This window comes from Elephas maximus, chromosome 19 (genome assembly GCF_024166365.1).
Source record: "Elephas maximus indicus isolate mEleMax1 chromosome 19, mEleMax1 primary haplotype, whole genome shotgun sequence".
Classification (NCBI taxonomy): Eukaryota; Metazoa; Chordata; class Mammalia; order Proboscidea; family Elephantidae; genus Elephas; species Elephas maximus.
Genome location: NC_064837.1, coordinates 23599519 through 23618066, shown reverse-complemented (window position 1 = coordinate 23618066; position 18548 = coordinate 23599519). Strand labels below are relative to the sequence as shown.

At 45.8% G+C, this 18548-nt stretch overlaps 1 protein-coding gene across 1 annotated transcript; it reads right to left on the bottom strand.

Moving 5' to 3' along the window:
* Positions 1-800: 800 nt before the first annotated feature.
* SLC46A1 (solute carrier family 46 member 1) lies at positions 801-18310 on the bottom strand. The gene is made up of 5 exons (XM_049860009.1): positions 18000-18310; positions 16746-17598; positions 3494-3577; positions 1968-2124; positions 801-1507 (listed from the first exon to the last, which is right to left on the bottom strand). Exons 1-5 carry the CDS (start codon positions 18225-18227, stop codon positions 1411-1413), a joined length of 1419 nt encoding a protein of 472 aa, XP_049715966.1. The 5' UTR covers positions 18228-18310; the 3' UTR covers positions 801-1410.
* Positions 18311-18548: the final 238 nt, after the last annotated feature.

The window sequence follows — 18548 nt, the reverse complement described above, 5'->3', positions numbered from 1 at the left end:
TGACAGTCAGTGGTGGGCCCTCTCCTGGCCTTGGTCTCCCAATTACACAGGGAACAGTGAGACAGGCACCTGGAAACAGGCCCAGGCTGCAGAGGCCCCAGCTGGCCCTGGGCCACCCTCACTTTACTTGCATGACTTCTGGCCAGGAAACTCGGGCTGGCAGGGCAAGTAAAAGGAAATGAGGGTGGAAATGGCAGCAGGGGAGTAAGGCCCTGTGGGCAACCCTGGATGGAAGAGTCGAGTGCCACCGTGACTTGGGTCTGTGCCCGTGCCTTAATATTAGCCAGATTCTGCCTTTCCACTTCGGATCCAGACCTTCCCAACTCCCTAGAAATGGGCCCCTCGGTGTCCATGGGAAGCAAAGGTCCCCGAGTCATCTGGGGAATCAGGCTCATCTCCCAGGTTCCCAGTGACCTACGACAGTGGCACTGGGGACGGTCTTCAGCACATGGCTCTGCTGAAATGCCCACTGATAGGAGATATTGGAGGGCTCCATGGTAACAGGACTGATTCCTGCTGCCAGGAAGACCAGTATTGGTCCCTTCAGGAGTGAATCTCTGACTGACCCTCAGGAATGAGGTGGCAGGGCACTACCCCCAGCTTTTTTGCTAGCCTCCTGCAAGCCTGGCAGCTCATCTCCCAGCAGCTCAGGAGAAGAAAATGGGTGTCTGTATGAGGCCTGGGCTGGCGACACCCAGCACCAAGCCTGTGGGCAGCTCAGGGGCTCCTGCCCATCCCAGCACCTACTGTTCTCTGACCTGTGGCAGGCAGACCAGGAGCAGGAAAACAAGGGGCCCCAAGACCCCATACCTTAGGGGCCAGAAGGTTCATCTCATTGTGTTTATATGGATTTATTATCATGATTGGCATGGTGAAGTCCTGGGACAGGCAGGCCACAGCCAAGGACTGGCTCCCCACCACAGACAGCAGCCCTCTCTCTCCAGAGGGCACCAAGCCCTTCCCACAGTCCTCCCTCCCCACAAGGCTAGCACTAATGGAACACGACATTTATCACTAAAGAGTGACTGGTGGCTGGTGCACGTGTCATGAATTGAGCCCCATGGGCCATACCATTTTGGCTGGAAGTAAAGATACCAGCTTTCATGCGCCAGCTGGTTCCTGAAGTATCACCTCCATCAGGGCCTCTCCTCTTCCCTGGAGGGTTCTAAATGACGGATGGCATAAAGGGTGATCAGGCTCCTGTCTCAGTGGCTTCCCCACCACCTGCCCTGATGGGCCTCTGAGGTATGATTCTATATCCTAGAGTCATAGGTTAGCACGCTGTGGATGAGGTAGGGACCCTTGGTCTAGCTTGACCACCTTGTCCAAGGTAAGCACTGCCCTTTGAGAGAAGCTGCTGGTGCTGCTGTGGGCCGGGACTGCAGAAGTATCTTTCCAGTTGGTTAGTGGTCACTCCGCTCCAATGTCCTGTCCCCCGGTCCGGGCAGATCTGGGGCTCTCAGGAAATTGCTGGAATTCACTGTGAGGATTAACCTTCTCCAACACCCTGTGAGAGACCAGAGAAGGGGATCAGATTTGCCATGGGAGACTCTCAGCTCCTGTCTGGAGAAGTGACACAGCCTTTGCTTGAGTGGACTGGCCCAGGGAGCCCCCTCCTTTTCCCCTTCCCAAGCTGAGAAGTGGAGGACGATGACCCAGAGGGCTCTGGACAATGGCTGTTAAGGTCCAGCCACAATTAGCGGAGGAACTTCTCCAGCTTCCTTTAGCACATTTCTGCCACTATAGTTGCATCTCAAAAATAGGAATGGAGGGGCATGAGGGGAACTGGGGGGTAAAACACAGCCTTGCGAAGAAGCAATGTTAGCTTGATCCTTCTCCTACACATGCCTCCAGGTGGCCCTTGGGGAATGGTCCAAGGGATTAGGCAGCCAATCTGCAAGGGGAGGGGCAGCCTAGGACTGAGATTGGGATAAAGGCCTCTATGATAAGTGTAAGGCTTGCATTACCCAATCAGAATGGCTGGGATGAAGAGGAGGCCAGCACCCAGGAGGAAGGGGAACCCCTTCATGAAGTTCAGCGTGGCTGGGTAGAGTGAGTTGAAGATGCCTGAAGCCATCAGCATAGCCAAGCTATTCACACAGGCCACAGCAGAGAAGAGAGCACCTGTGAAGAAATAAAATAGCACACCCTGGAGTCTGAAAGACTTCAAATCCTAGCGTCACAACCTGACAGCTGCGTAACCTGGGACAAGTCGCTTAACCTCTCTGGGTCTCACCTTCCTCATCTGTAAATCACACCCAGTCTCATGTTGTGATAAGGAGTCAATAAGGGCATGTATGGAAAGCACCTGCTACCCTGTTGTTGCTCGTTGCCCTCGAGTCAATTCCAACTCATGGTGACCCCGTGTATGCGGAGTGGAACTGCTCTACAGGGTTCTACTCTGGTCATGGCTGTGACCTCTCAGGAGCAGATCACCAGGCCTGTCTTTCCAGGTGCCTCTGGGTGGGTTCCAACGGCCAACCTTTCAGCTAGTAGTCGAACACTTAACTGTTTGCTCCACCCAGGGACTCCTCAACCTGTTAGGACAGTGGATACTAAATAAATGATTGCTGATAAATTCATACTCCTGTTCCTCTTGGCATGTCTGGGCACAATGAAGGTGAAAGAAAAAGCTTACTGAGTGAATGGATGAAGGCACACAGATTCTGAGGACAATAGAGCCTATGGTGGGCTGTATATGGCACTAGGGTCTCTATCACCATCAGATCCTCCTTCCAAGGCAGCTGGGGAAAAGTGAATGAGCTGATGTTTCCAGACTGGGGTCTAGAAACCCTAAGGCCTGAGAAGCTGTCCTTTATAGATACGTCAACAGAAGCCAAATTTGCCAAACGAGCAACAACCAAAGAGAAGTTGACATTAAACTCAAAGACCTCAAAACACTCATTTTACAAATGAGGAAACTGAGGCCCAGAGAGGGAAAGGGTCCTGCCCTAGATCACAAAACCAGTGGGTGACAGAGCCAGGACTTAAACCCACATCCGAAGATCCACTGCTCTTAAAAACAGACCAGGGTTTCATCCTGGCTCGACTACTCACTGAATGACCTTGGGTAAGTCAATTTAACCCTCTGGGCCTCTGTTTCTTCATCTGTCAACTGGGGACAATTCAACTTACTTCACAAGGTTCTCCATTTCCTCTGAGCCTGTACACTCTGAACCAGTGAAGTAGGGAACCCTAGCATCATCACATCCATTTCACAGATGGAAAAGCTGAGGTCTGGAGAAAGTAAGTCTTTGCTCTGGTTACCCAGGAGGAAGATAATCATTCTCAGCTGACTGTCAATCCCAACTCTGTGCTCTGAAAAGCCAAGGAAAAGTGGGCGTCCTCCAGCCCCAGCCAATTCAACAGAAATGGATTTATCCTGCCCACTTCTCCAGGGGGAGAGAAAGACAGTCAGCTGCCCCAGCCCATGGCAGTCTACCTGCCCAGCTCAGGCAGCATCAACCAGGTGCAGGTTGATCCTGACACTCACCATGCTCTGACTTGCTCACCAGCTTGGAGAGCTTGGCCCGGATGACAGGTGTAGTCACTAATGACAGGAAGAAGAGCCCATATCCTGTGAATAAATAAACAATTATCAGGAAAATGGGGTCAGGGAGAGGATGCCCAAGTGAGAGACAGCACCCATATGGGACTTAGGATAGACACAGGAGAAATTCCTTTTGGTGAGGGTGGGGAGACAACGACCAAGGAGGAATCAAGACCACTTTCGTTAAGGCTTGGCCCACCTACCACCTCTTTCAGGAATGAACACTGATTCCTCAGTTCCTTTCTTGTCAGAACACTTCTCATGGTCACAACATGCATCACCCACTGCATTTGGCACTTAGTAAGGAGATGGCAGGGCACAGAAAACAAGAAGCAGCTCTGGAAGCAGCCCCAAGTTTAAAGCCTGATGCTATTGCTTACAACTCTGTGACTGAATATTTAACTTTACTGAGCCTGACTATCTGTAAAAGGAGGCTAACAGGATGGTTCTGCAATGTGGTAGGTTAAATAATAGCTGCCCAAAGACAGCAGGCCCTAATCCCTGGACCATGTAAATGTTACCTTATTTGGAAAATGGGTCTTTGCACATGTTAAGGATCTTGAGATGGGGAGATTATCCTGGGCCCTAAATGTAATCACATGTATCCTTATAAAAGGGAAGCAAAGAAAGATATGACAGAAGAGAAGGAAGCAACATGACCATTGAGACAGAAATTGGAGTGATGTAACTACAAGCCAAGGAATGCTGGCAGCCACCAGAAGGTGGAAGAGGCAAAGATCAGGTTCTCCCCTAGAGCCTCTGGAGGGAGCACAGCCCTGCTGACACCTTTGATTTCAGCCCAGTGACACTGATTTTGGATTTCTGGCCTCTAGAATTATGAAAGAATAAATTTCTGTTATTTTAAGCCACCAAATTTGTGGTCATTTATTACAGCAGCCACAGGAAACTAATCTATGAGGAAACAAGGTAACACCCATGAGGAGTATGGCACAGTAAGCACACAGTAAATGTGAGCTCCTTTTCCCTTCGCATTTAGCTACTCACAGGCTTACACTGTTTTCTTCATAACCCTTTCTCTACATTGTGACTGTTGCGTCCTCAGCAATATTGTGAACTCTAGAGGACAGGGCCTTATAGCCAACAAAGTGAATATAAAATGTGATGCCGCAGGGCCCCTTCAGGTGTCATGCTACCCAAACCCCACTATAATAAGACCCTCAGAGCAACAACTTTGCTTCCATCATCTCAGCACCCCCCAGAGCATGTAGCCCGTGACCAAGTACATGAGAGATTGTGTGAGCATGAATCAAAGGTAGCTGGTCCCTGCTTCTGCTACATTATATAAGCAAGCAGCTGAGATAAGAAATGTATTTGTAACACATTATACTAAAACCTTTGGGACACAGCAAAGGCAGTGCTCAGAGGTCAATGTATAGCACTAGATGAACACATCAAAAAAGAAGGAATAAAAAACGATAGCTTACAACTCGAACAAATAGAAAGAGACCAGCAAAAGAGGCCCACGGCCACCAAGAGAAAGGAAATAATAAACTTCAGAGCAGAAATAAATGAAAAAGAGAATAGAAAAACAACAGAAAGAATCAACAAAACCAATAGTTGGTTCTTTGAAAGGATCAACCAAATCAACAAACCACTGGTAAAACTGACAAAAGAAAAACAGGAGAGGAAGCAAATAACTCAAATAAGAAATGAGGGACATTACAACAGAAACAACTGAAATAAAAAGGATCATAACAGAGTACTATGAAAAACTAACTCCAACAAATTAGAAATGGATGAATTTCTAGAAACACACTACCTACATAAACTAACACAAACTGAAGTAGAAAATCTGAACAGATCGACAAGAGATTGAGAAGGTAATAATAATAATAATAATAATAAAAACTACTAACCAAAAAAGTCCTGGCCGAAATGGCTTTACTGGAGAGAATTCTTCCAAACATTCAGTGAAAGGGCCTGCACCAGTACTACTCAAACTATTTCAAAACAGAGAAAAGGAAGGGATACTTGCAAATTCATTCTATGAAGCCAGCATAATCCTGATACCAAAACCAGGCAAGGACACCACAAAAAAAGAAAATTACAGGTAAATCCCTCTCATGAATACAGACATAAAAATTCTCAACAAAGAGAAAACAGCATCACATAAAAAATAATAACACACCACAACCAAGAGGGATTCATACCAGGTACGCAAGTATGGTTCAACATTAGAAAACCAATCAACATGATCCACCACACAAATAAAGCAAAAGAAAACAATCACATGATCATCTCAATCAATGCAGAAAAGGCATCTGACAAAGTCCGACACCCATTCCTGATAAAAACTCTCAATAAAATAGGAGTAGAAGGGAAACTCCTCAATATAATAAAGGGCATCTACACAAAACCAACAGTCAACATTCTTAACAGAGAGAGGCTGAAAACATTCCCTGAGAATGGGAACAAGACAAGGATGCCTTTTATCACCACTCCAATTTAATATTGTGCTAGAAGTCCTAGCCAGAGCAATAAAGCAAGAAAAATAGAGAGACTCCAAATCGTCAGTTTGTTGTACTGTGGGGGCTTGAATGTTGCTGTGATGCCGGAAGCTACGCCACTGATATTCAAATACCAGCAGGGTCACCCATGGTGGACAGGTTTCAGCTGAGCTCCCAGACTAAGACAGACTGGGAAGAAGAACCCAGCAGTCTACTTCTGAAAAGAATTAGCCAGTGAAAACCTTCTGAATAGCAGCAGAACACTGTCTGATATAGGGTCGGAAGATGACACCCTCAGGTTGGAGGATATTCAAAATACAACTGGGGAAGAGCTGCCTCCCTCCTTAAAGTAGAGTTAACCTTAATGATGTGGATGGAGTCAAGCTTTCGGGACCTTCATTTGCTGATGTGGCACAATTCAAAAAGCAAAGAAACAACTGCAAACATCCATTAATAATCGGAACGTGGAATGTATGAAGTACGAACCTAGGAAAATTGGAAATCATAAAAAATGAAATAGAACACATAAACATCAATATCCTAGGCATTAGTGAGCTGAAATGGACTGCTGTTGGCCATTTTGAATCGGACAATCATATGGTCTACTATGCCGGGAATGACAAGTTGAAGAGGAATGGCATTGCATTCATCATCAAGAAAACATTTCAAGATCTATCCTGAAGTACAATGCCGTCAGTGATGGGATAATATCCATATGCCTACTAGGAAGATGAGTTAATATGACTATTACTCAAATTTACACACCAACCACTAAGGCCAAAGATGAAGAAATTGAAAATTTTTATCAACTTCTGCAGTCTGAAATTGATCAAACATGCCATCAGGATACACTGATAATTACTGGTGATTGGAATGCAAAAGCTGAAAACAAAGAAGGATTGGTAGTTGGAAAATATGGCCTTGGTGATTGTCTTAGGCTGGGTTCTCCAGAGAAGCAAAACCAGTAAAGTGTACAAATATATATAGAGAGAGAGATATCAAGAAAATGGCTCATGTGGTTGTAGTGGCTGGAATATCCCAAGTCTGTGGGTCTGGATAGAGGCTTCTCCTGATGCACGTAGCCACTGGGGCCAGCTAACCCAAGATCAGCAAGTCTGAGAGCAAGGCTCTTGTTCACAGGCTGTAAAGATCGACAAATGCCAAAGATGGGCAGGCAAGACCTCAGGTAAGCTGCTAGCTCAAGTCCCAAGAACAAGCAAAAGCCCACAAGCTTTGCAGAATATCCACTTATGTTCAATGCAGGCCACACGCCCAAGGAAACTCCCTTTCAACTGACTGGCTACTCACAGCAGAGCCCTTCATGGAGGTGATCACATAATACCAAATCACATCATGGAAGTGATTGCACCATCATCTGACTATCAAACCACTGAGAATTATGGCCCAGCCAAGTTGATACACAATCTTAACCATCACAGTCCACCCCTTCTCAACTTGGCACCTGTACACATCTCCTCAAACCATACATAATCTCTGAATAAAGGCAACAATAAAGTCATACTTGCCCTAACATGCTACAACGAGCACACACACAAAGCAGAAATACTCATAACAATTACAGTCCTTGTTTCTGCAACTGGTCACATGGCTGTAACTGGCATTCAGAACTACCTTCTTCCACCACCCATTCTGTATTCCCTTTGCCCTCCGCAAGCACCTCAGTTGGTCACAGTTCTTTGCCTGGTGGGGTGACCCAAACTTTCATTCCTCAAGGGTCTGAGCCATTAGCAGTCATGTCAGAATTGGATTGCTGTAGTTTTCCATTGACTTTAGTCACAAGACATGGTAGTATTAAGAGATGCCCTAAGGGATCTCCTCCATTCCAGACATACTATTCTTCACCTCCATTATGTAATATCAATCCGATTTCCTCTTGGTAATCAGGATCAACCACACCAGCCAGTATGGTAACTCCCTTCCTTTGCCTGTTGATCCAAAGGCATAAGGAGCCCAAAGTGGCCAGTGTCTCCAGCTGGGAGCTAAGTGGAACTAAGACCTCTATACTTGCAAAGCATAAGGCTGCAGGGACAGGAAGCAAAAATCTTGCAAGTGGGCCACCAGGGGTAATGATGAGTGGTGTCACTCCCATTTTCACCCCTTGATTCTTGGACCATGAATCCTGGCTATGGGAGAAACAGCACCATATATTGGATGCAGGTTTAGGGAATACACAACCTCCTAGAGAACAGAGCCCCAACCCTGCAAGGTACTGCCTCCTAGCTTTTGCCATAATTGTGTCTTTAGAGGGCCAGTCCATCATTCTATCAAGCTAGCTGCTTCAGGATGATGACGAACATGGTAAGACCAGTGAATTCCATGAGCATGGGCCCAATGCCGTACTTCATTTGGTGTGAAATGAACCCCTTGATTTGAGGCAATGCTGTGTGGGATACCATGACGGTGGATAAGGCATCCTGTAAGTCCACGGGTGGTAGTTTTGGCAGAAGGACTGTGTAGTAAAGGCAAATCCATATCCAGAGAAAGCGTCTATTCCAGTAAGAACAAAATGCTGCCCTTTCCATGATGGAAGTGGTCCAATGTAATCAACTTGCCACCAGGTTGCTGGCTGATCATCCTGAGGGATAATGCCATATTGGGGACTCAGTGTTGGTCTCTGCTGCTGGCAGATTGGGCACTCAGCAATGGCTGTAGCCAAAACAGCCTTTGTTAGTAGAAGTCCATGTTGCTGGGCCCATGTATAACCTCCCTCCCTGCCACCATGGCCATTTTGTTCACAAGCCCAGTGAGCAATGATGGGAGTAGCTAGGGAAAGAGGATGAGTGGTTTCCACAGAACAAATTATCCTATTCACTTGATTGTTAAAATCATTCTGCTGAGGTCACCCTTTGCTGAGCATTCACATGAGACACAAATATCTCACTTCTTTGGCCCATTCTGAGCAGTTTATCCACATACCTCTTTTCCATAAATCCTTGTGTCCAATTTTCCAATCATGTTCTTTCCAAGTCCCTGACCATCCAGCCAAACCACTGGCCACAGCCCATGAATCAGTATACAATCACACATCTGGTCATTGCTCCTTCCAAGCAAAGTGAACAACCAGGTGCAATGCTTGAAGTTCTGTCCATTGGGAAGACGTCCCTTCACCACTGTCCTTCAGGGAGGTCCCAGAAAGGGACTGTAGTGCTGCCTCCGTTCACTTTCGAGTGGTGCCAGCATATCGCACAGAACCATCTATAAACCAGGCACAAGTGTTCTCTTCTTCAGTCAACTGATCATGAGGAACTCCCCATGTGGCCATAGGTGCAGATTGGGAGATGGAAGGTAATGTGACAGAAGTGGAGACCATGGGCATTTGGGCCACTTCTTCATGTAAATTACTGGTATCTTCAGGTCCTGCTTGAGCCCAATCTCATACAAACTACTTTCATTTGATGATGGGGTGTTGTGCGTGTCCAACTTTATGATGCTGTGGATCAGACAACACCCAGTTCCCGATGGGAAGCTCAGGCCACATGGTGACTTGGTATCCCACGGTTAAGCATTCAGTCTCTACTAAGGCCCAGTAACAAGCCAAAAGCTGTTTCTCAAAAGGAGAGTAGTTATCTGCAGAGGATGGCAGGGCTTTGCTCCAAAATCCTAAAGGTCTGCAGTGTGATTCACCAATAGGGGTCTGCCAAAAACTCCAAACAGCACCTCTATCTGCCACTGACACTTTAAGCGCCATTGGATCAACCAGATCATATGGCCCAAGTGGCAAAGCAGCTTGCACAGCAGCCTGAACCTGTTGCAGAGCCTTCTCTTGTTCTGGGCCCCATTCAAAGCCAGCAGCTTTTCAAGTCACTCGATAAATAGGCCAGAGTAGCACACCCAAATGAGGAGTATGTTGCTTCCAAAATACAAAGAGGCCCACTAGGCATTGCGCCTCCTTTTTAGTTGTAGGAGGAGCAAGATGCAATAACTTATCCTTCACTTTAGGATATCTTGACATGCCCCAAACCACTGGACCCCTAGAAATTTCACTGAGGTGGAAGGTGCCTGAATTTTTTGTGGGATTAATTTCCTACCCTTAGCATGCAAATGTTTCTTTCACCAATTAGTCCTGAGTCATTGACATTTCTTCTTTATAGGTACAAGCAGCATTATGTCAACAATATAATGGACCAGTGTGGCATCTTGTGGAAGCGAAAGGTGATCAAGGTCCCTGTGGACTAAATTATGACATAGGGCTGGAGAGTTGATGTAGCCCTGAAGTAGGCAACTGAAGGTGTATTGTTGGCCTTTCCAGCTGAAAGCAAACTGCTTCTCATGGTCCTTCAAAACAGGTATGGAGGAAAAGGCATTAGTCAGATCAATAGCTGCATACCAAGTACCAGGAGATGTATTAATTTGTTCAAGCAATGAGACTACATCTGGAACAGCACTGCAGTTGGAGTCATCACCTGGTTATGTTTTTGATAATCTATTGTCATTATCCAAGAGCAATCTGTTTCTTGCACAGGCTAGATAGACAAGTTGAATGCGGGTGTGGTGGGAATCACCACCCCTGCATCCTTCAAGTCCTTGATGGTGGCAGTAATCTCTGCAGTCCCTCCAGGAATGTGGTATTGCTTTTGGTTTACTATTTTCCTAGGTAAGGGTAGTTCTAATGGCTTCCACTTGTCAGGGATCCAATGTGGGGGTTCCACCAGTTCCTGAGTATGTCTATTCCAATTATGCCTTCTAGAACTGGGGAAATCACTAAAGGATGGGTTCAGGGACCCACTGGACCTACTGTGAGACAGACATGAGCTAAGGCTCCATTAATAACCTGACCTCCATATGCCCCCACTCTGACTGGTGGACCACAGTGACACTTTGGGTCTCCTGCAATTAGTGTCAGTTCAGAGTCAGTATCCAGTAATCCCCCAAAGGTCTGATTATTTCTTTTTCTCCAATGAACAGTCACTCTCATAAAATGCCTAAGATCCCTTTGGGGAAGGCTGGGAGAAAGATTAACAGTGTAAGTTTTTGGCAGTGTATTGATTGGAGTCCTTCCTCAAGGGGGCCCAGCCTCCCTTTCATTCAAGGGGTTGTGGGTCTTTAAACTTGCTCAAGTCTGGAAATTGACTGAGTGACCATGACTCTCTGTTCTGACGATTTGAGTTGGACTCCTGTTTACCTGACCTAGAATTCATCTGTTTGTACAGATCAAGTAAATATTTAGTAGATTTCCTGTCTATTTCACTCCTAGAGACACCATGACTAAGTAGCCAATGCCATAAATCCACACAAGTCAGACTATTCTGATTACTGCTTTGACTCCACTGTCCATTACTGTAACCACACCCATTTTGTGTTTGTTGATTTAGTGCAGCCACTTGGCCCCTACTACCACCGGGTCCAATCAGACCCATTGTAGCTAGGTGTCTGAATTCAGTTAGGGTAGCTCCCACTGTCAAATCTGATTTACATAAAATAGTAATCACAGCCGTCTTTAAAGATGCTAGGGCTCCCTTCACAAATTGGTTCCTCTCCATTGTGGTAAAAGGTGTGTCCTCTGGGCACTCTATGTGTGCGTCTGTGGGTCTAACCTGATAAATCCACTCTAGCATGCTAATTTCCCTAAGCCTTTGGATATATTCTTCTACAGTATACCAAGGCAGGTCTGGTACTTCAGCTTGATTTAGTGTGGGCCACCATGTAATCCATGCTTCAGCAACCCAACCAAATAAACTATTAGATCCTTTCCTAACTTCTTGAGCTGAAACACTGAATGAAGAATCTGTGCTTATAGACCCATATCAATAAACTCAGACTGATCCATTTTTATGTTGCTTGCACCATTAACCCACATTATTAATACCATTTCCACACATATTCCCCAGGTTTCTGTTTGTACATATTAGAAAATTCAAGTAGTTCTTTTGGAGTATACCGTACCTCCTCCTGGGTCACACCTTGTACTTCACTTTTGGGGGCTCACTGGGACTTGAGTCTAGTTGTAGGTCTAGAAGCCAAAATTTGTAGTGGGGAAGTGTTTTGAGAACATTCAGCATTGTCTTGTAAAGCATCTAGCTCAGGTGATACCCTAGGTAATGACTCAGACGAGGGCTCTTTAGAGGCAGCCAGGCTAGTCTCACTATATGGGAGTGGACTGGCTAATGGTTTTACTGGGCAGGGTGGTTTAGCAGGCAAACATGGAGAAATCTCTTCAGATTTCAGCCCTGAGTGACAGGGCTGGTTATGTTGGTGAGAGTGATTCACTGGAATTGAGAGGCTCAATGTCTCCCATTTCCTGATTATCTGCCCATATGTCTCCATTCCAAGTTTCAGGATCCCATTTCTTCCCAATCAATGCCCTCACTTTAACTTCAGACACCCCTCGAGGTTGGCAATTCAGTTGGCATTCTAATTTAGCCACTCTTACAATAAGACTCTGGGTTTGGTTTTTGGCAATATCAGCATTGGAGGAAGACTCATTAACAACCTGAGTTATGCAGATGACAGAACCTTGCTTGCTGAAAGTGAAGAGGGCTTGAAGCACTTACTGATAACCACGGTCTTCACTATGAATTACACCTCAACATAAAGAAAACAAAAATTCTTATACCTGGACCATTAAACAACATCATCATAAATGGAGATAAGATTGAAGTTGTCAAGGATTTCATTTTGCTCAGATCTACAATCAACACCCATGGAAGCAGCAGTCAAGAAACCAAAAGACGCATTGCGTTAGGCAAATCTGCTGCAAAAGACCTCTTTAAAGTGTTGAAAAGCAAAGATATCACCTTGAAGACTAAGGTGCTCCTGACCCAAGCCGTGGTGTTTTCAATCACTTCATATGCATGTGAAAGCTGGACGATGAGTAAGGAAGACCAAAGAAGAACTGACGCTTTTGAATTATGGTGTTGGTGAAGGATACTGAATACACCATGGAGTGCCAAAAGAACTAACAAATCTGTCTTCAAAGAAGGACAATGATCCTTAGAAGGAAGGATGGCGAGACTACGTCTCACGTACTCTGGACATGTTATCAGGCAGGATCCTAGTCCCTGGAGAAGGACAACATGCTTGGTAAAGTAGAGGGTCAGCAAAAAGATGACCCTCAACAAGACGGACTGACACAGTGGCTCCAACAATGGGCTCAAGCATAACAACGATTGGGAGTATGGCACAGGACCAGGCAGTGTTTCGTTCTGTTGTACACGGGGATGCTACGAGTTGGAACGGATTCGATGGCACCTAACAACAACAACAAACTGGTAAGGAAGAAGTAAAACTATCCCTATTCACAGATGACATGATACTATACATACAGAACCCTAAAAACTCCACAAAAAAAAACTGAAACTAATAGAAAGATTCAACAAAGTAATAGGATACGAGATAAACATACAAAAAACAGTTAGATTTCTATACACAAATAAAGAGAACTAGAGAAAGGAAACCAGAAAAGCACTGGCATTTATAATAGCCCCTAAAAAAATAAAATACTTAGGAATAAATCTAACCAGGGACGTAAAAGACCAATACAAAGAAAACCATAAAACACTACTGCAAGAAACTAAAAGAGGCCTACAAAAAGGGAAAAACTAAACATTGTGAAAATGTCAATTCTACCCAAGCAATCTATAAATACTATGCAATCCATATCCAAATACCAACAGCATTCTTTAACAAGATGGAAAAACAAACAATTTACCTTATATGGAAAGGAAAGAGGCCTCAGACAATTAAAGCATTATTGAAGAAGGGGAGAAAAGTAGGAGACCTCATACTACCTGACCTTAGAACCTGGTACTGGTACAACAAAAGACACATTGACCAATGGAACAGAATTGAGAACCCAGATATAAATTCACCTACCTACAGTCACTTGATCTTTGACAAAGGCCCAAAGTCCACTAAATTGGGAAATCAGTCTTTTTAACAAATGGTGCTGGGAAAATTGGATGTCCATCTGTAAAAAAATGAAACAGGACCCATACCTCACCCTGTTCACAAAAAATGGATTAAAGACCTAAATGTAATACTCTGAACAATAAAAAGCATGAAAGGAAAAGTAGAGCTACGCTAGGGGTCCTAATATATGGCATAAATAGAATACAAACCATAACTAACAATACACAAACACCAGAAGAAAAGCTAGATAACTGGGATCTTCTAAAAATTAAACACTTATGCTCATTAAAAGACTTCTCTAAAAGAGTAAAAAGAGAACCTACAGACTGGGGGAAAAAATTTGGCTATGACAAATCCGACAAAGGTCTAATCTCTACAACACCTCTACAACGAAAAGGCAACCCTATTAAAAATGGGCAAAGCATATGAACAGACACTTCACCAAAGAAGACATTCAGGCAGCTATGAGACATATGAGGAAATGCTCTCAATCACTAGCCATTAGAGAAATGCAAATAAAACTACATTGAGATACCATCTTACCCCAGCATTACTAGCACAAATCAAAAAAGCAGAAAATCTCAAATGTTAGAGAGGTTGCCACAAGATTCGAAGTCTTATGCACTACTGGTGGGAACACAAAATGGTACCAACATTCTGGAAAACAATATGGCATTTCCTTAAAAAGCTAGAAATACCATACAATCCAGTAATTCCACTCCTAGGATTATATCCTAGAGAAATAACAGCCATCACACAAACAGACATATGCATACCCACATTCACTGCAGCACTATTCACAATAGCAAAAAGATGGAAACACCCCAAGTGTTCATCAACAGATGAATGGATAAACAAACTATGGTGCGTACACACAATGGAATACTACACAATGATAAAGAACAATGATTAATCTACAAAACATCTCACGACACAGATGAATCTGGAGGGCATTATGCTGAGTGAAATAAGTACCACAAAAGGACAAATACTGTATGTGACCGCTGTTATAAAAACACATGAAAAGGTTTACACACAAAAAGAAATAATCTTCGATGGTTATGAGGGAGGGTAGAGGTGGGGAGAGAAAAACACTAAATAGACAACAGGTAAGTGGTAACATTGATGAAGGGTAAGACAGTACACAATACTGGGGAAGCCAGTACAACTTGACCATGACAAGGTCATGGAAGCTTCACAGACACATCAAACTCCCTGAGGGACCAAATTACTGGGCTGAAGGCTGGGGACCATAGTCTTGGGGGACATCTAGCTCAATTGGCATAACATAGTTTATAAAGAAAATGTTCTGACAGTGTTGAGTAGCATCTGGGATCTTAAAAGCTTGTGAACAGCCATCTAAGATACATCTAATGGTCCCACCCTGTCTGGAGCAAAGGAGAATGAAGAAGACCAAAGACACAAGGGAAAGATTAATTCAAAGAACTAATGGACCACAACTACCACAACCTCCACCAGACTGAGACCAGAACAACTAGATGGTGTTTCTGGATACCACCACCAAAAGCTCTGACAGGGATCACAATAGAGGGTCCTGGACAGAGCGGGAGAAAAATGTAGAACAAAATTCAAATTCAAATACAAATACACACACACACACAAAGGACCAGACTTGCTGGTCTGACACAGACTGGAGAAACTCCAAGAGTATGGCCCCCGGTCACCCTTTTAACTCAGTACTGACGTCACTCCTGAGGTTCACCCTCAGCCAAAGATCAAATAGGTCTATAGGGCAAACAATAACACACAAGAGGAATGTGTTTCATAGTTGAGCATCTGAAAGCAAAGAAGGCAGGAAGGAACAGGAAAACTGGATCAATGAAAACAGGGAACCCAGGGTGGAGAAGGGGAGAGCGTTGATACATTGCAGGGTTGGCAACCAATGTCACAAAACAATTTGTGTATTGTTTAATGAGAAGCTGATTTGCTCTGTAAACTTTCACCTAACACACGATTAAAAAAAAAAAAATGAAATCTGTGATTATTGAACAGCTAACTTTGTATACAACACATTTTAGGGCTGTATCAAAACCAACCTGTATCTTTAAAACAGGGCTTCAAACTGGTTCCTTTTGGTTCCAACCCCCTGCTAAGAATCTCAATTTCTAACAAGTTCCCAGGCAATGCTAATGTTGCTGGTTAGGGACCAATTCTGAGAACCATTAGTAGAGCAGTGGTTCTCAAAATTTGTTATACATAATAATCACCTGAGAATCTTGTTAAAATATAGGTTCTTTTTCAGAATACAGAGGGTGGAAATTCAAATTCTTTGCAGAGGTTCAAATCTGAATGAACCAGTTGGAAGTCCTGCTTTAAAAGTTAACTTCCTCATTCTCTGGTCAGTTCCAGCCTGCAGGATCTGAAAGTCCTCCTACCCCCTCCAAAAAAAGAAAGAAGTAAAGCAAGCAGAAATTTTATATTTGTGGTCTGAAGAGACTAGTTTCTCTAAAAATCCAAAGAAGCTGACCAAGGCTATTTGAGGTCCTGTGATTCTTACCATAGAAGTGAGTATTTGAGGCATTAATGGTGTGGACTTTGTTTAAGAACACCACGAACAGCCAAAGGAAGTGAAGCAATTAGTGTATGAGCCATGCTTTTGTATCTCTTACTCTACGTTACTAGCAACATCTATGGTTGATAATGTGATTAATTACTTTGGCTACTGAAGGTGTGTATTTTCAGTATATCAAAGATGGCATTTTTTTCGGAGTCTCTTAGTTGTCGGCCCTCCAGTGCAGGCTAGGGGCAAAATGCTGTATTTCCAAAGTCATGAACCCCATTTGGGGGTACAGTGGCTGGCCTCCAGGACAAGCTGTCCCCGAGCCCACACATTTTACCTGTGAATACGAGGGGTGTGATGGTAGCGAATGCAAAGACTACCATCCCCAGGATGTTGAAGGTCAGGCCGATCTCGGCCACCCAGGTGTCAGCCAGGCAGTACTGAAGAAGCCGAAGGCCCAGCAGGCTGGTGAGGTACTGGACGTGGTAAGCCGCAGAACCATAACCAATTAGCTTGGAGTCCCAGCAGAGGGGTGCGCTCAGCTCATAGATGGTCATGATGTCCTGGGCCCCAAAGTGCACAGTGATTACAACGAAGATGGCCAATGAGTAGAGGGCCAAATGCTTCCTGGATTTTTCCGGGGATGGAGTCACATACAGCTGGAAAATGGATCGGTGGTGACGAAGCGTGAAGAGCCGGGCTTGGGTCGGCTCCTTCACGGTCTCGCCAAAGCAGAATGCTGCGTAGAGAGTTATGGCTATGAGCAAGGCCAAGGCCAGCCAGAAGGGGTTGGCATAACCCTGGGTCCGCAGCCAGTAGCCCCCAAGAAGGCTCGCCAGCGTCCCAGACACCCCGATGCACGCTTCCAGCAAGGCCATGCGGAAGGTGCGGCTCCTGCTGGAGCTGACATCCGCCACGGAGGCGAAGCCAGCAGCCAGGAGGCCATTGTAATCGCCAAGGAGGGCACAAAGGATGCGGCCCAGCACGAAGTAGCCAACGTGGAGCTGCAGCTGTACCACAAAGATGGACACCACGGCTTGGACCAGCAGGCTGAGCGAGGCCAGCACCAGCAGCGGGCGGCGGCCCACACAGTCACTCCAGGCCCCCAGCAAGGTGGACGAGAAGAGCCCCACTAGGAAGCCGCCCACGTTCATGTAGAGGGTCCAGTGGGAGGTGAGGGTTTCCACTTCCTGTGGAGGCATGAGCCTTAGTGGGGTGCCGTTCCTAACTCTGAGTTCCCCACCCCCCAAAACATCACCATCCTGGGACCTATGAGGATTTGGAAAGGACCTAAAAACTTTCTTTGGAGCCTATATGAGAAATGGGCCAAGGCCCCATTCCCTCAGCTTTACCCTCTCCTGTTAACCTTCAAGGCCATGTTTTATTAGATTAACTTTACCTCATGTCTCACGTTGCAGTTCTTTCTCAGGTCCTACCTTTGCTGTGGTCCCGCCCACTGCTCAGTACCCACGTCCCTCAGGGGTCCCCCACTTTTAAGAGGCTGCGCCTGCCCCCTTAGCTGCCTTTCTGCCCCGGCTTCGCTCCCCTCCACGCTCTTCTCCAGGCCCTCGCTGCTCCCCACCGGCGTTACCTGCATGGTGGGGTTCGCGCTGTGGTTGCTGCAGCTATCCCTATCGCGCGTGCCATTGTAGCCGAGGTCAGTACTGAATCGGTGCCACAGATACTGCGTGGTGACCGGGCCCTGCAGGACCAAGGCAAAGTTAGCAAGGAAGACGAGCGGCTCCACGGGGCCGCGGCACAGTACGGCCCCCCCTGGGCAGACGCGGGGCTCGCTAGGGGAACCCGAGCGCCCCTCCATGAGCGTGCGCGGCGGGGCAAACGCGAGCGGGGCGGCGGGACTGGCGCACTACCACAGTGCTGCGAACCAGCAGCCCCAGGCCTGAGCCTGCGCGGTGTGCGCCTGCGCCCAGCGCCCATCTTTAAAAGGCGGGCGGGGCGGGGCCTGGGGCCGCTCTGGGCTGGGTGTGGGCGCGAGACGACCCGGCACCCCTGCGGTCAAAGTGACCTCGTCTGCAAACTGTGCAAGGATACTTGCCCTGCAGACCTTTCTCCCGAGCCCAGAAACGCTCGTAATAATAATAAGAATATCAATAATTAACATTTATTGAACGCTTACTAT

Excerpts from the sequence above, each read along its gene's own strand:
- SLC46A1 (XM_049860009.1), bottom strand. The coding sequence starts at position 18,227 with ATGGAGGGGCGCTCGGGTTCCCCTAGCGAGCCCCGCGTCTGCCCAGGG. Across the intron at positions 3,578-16,745 it reads CACACCCCTCGTATTCACAG|GATATGGGCTCTTCTTCCTG; the intron begins GTAAAATGTGTG and ends ATTTATTCACAG. Across the intron at positions 1,508-1,967 it reads ATCCCAGCCATTCTGATTGG|GGTGTTGGAGAAGGTTAATC; the intron begins GTAATGCAAGCC and ends GGTCTCTCACAG.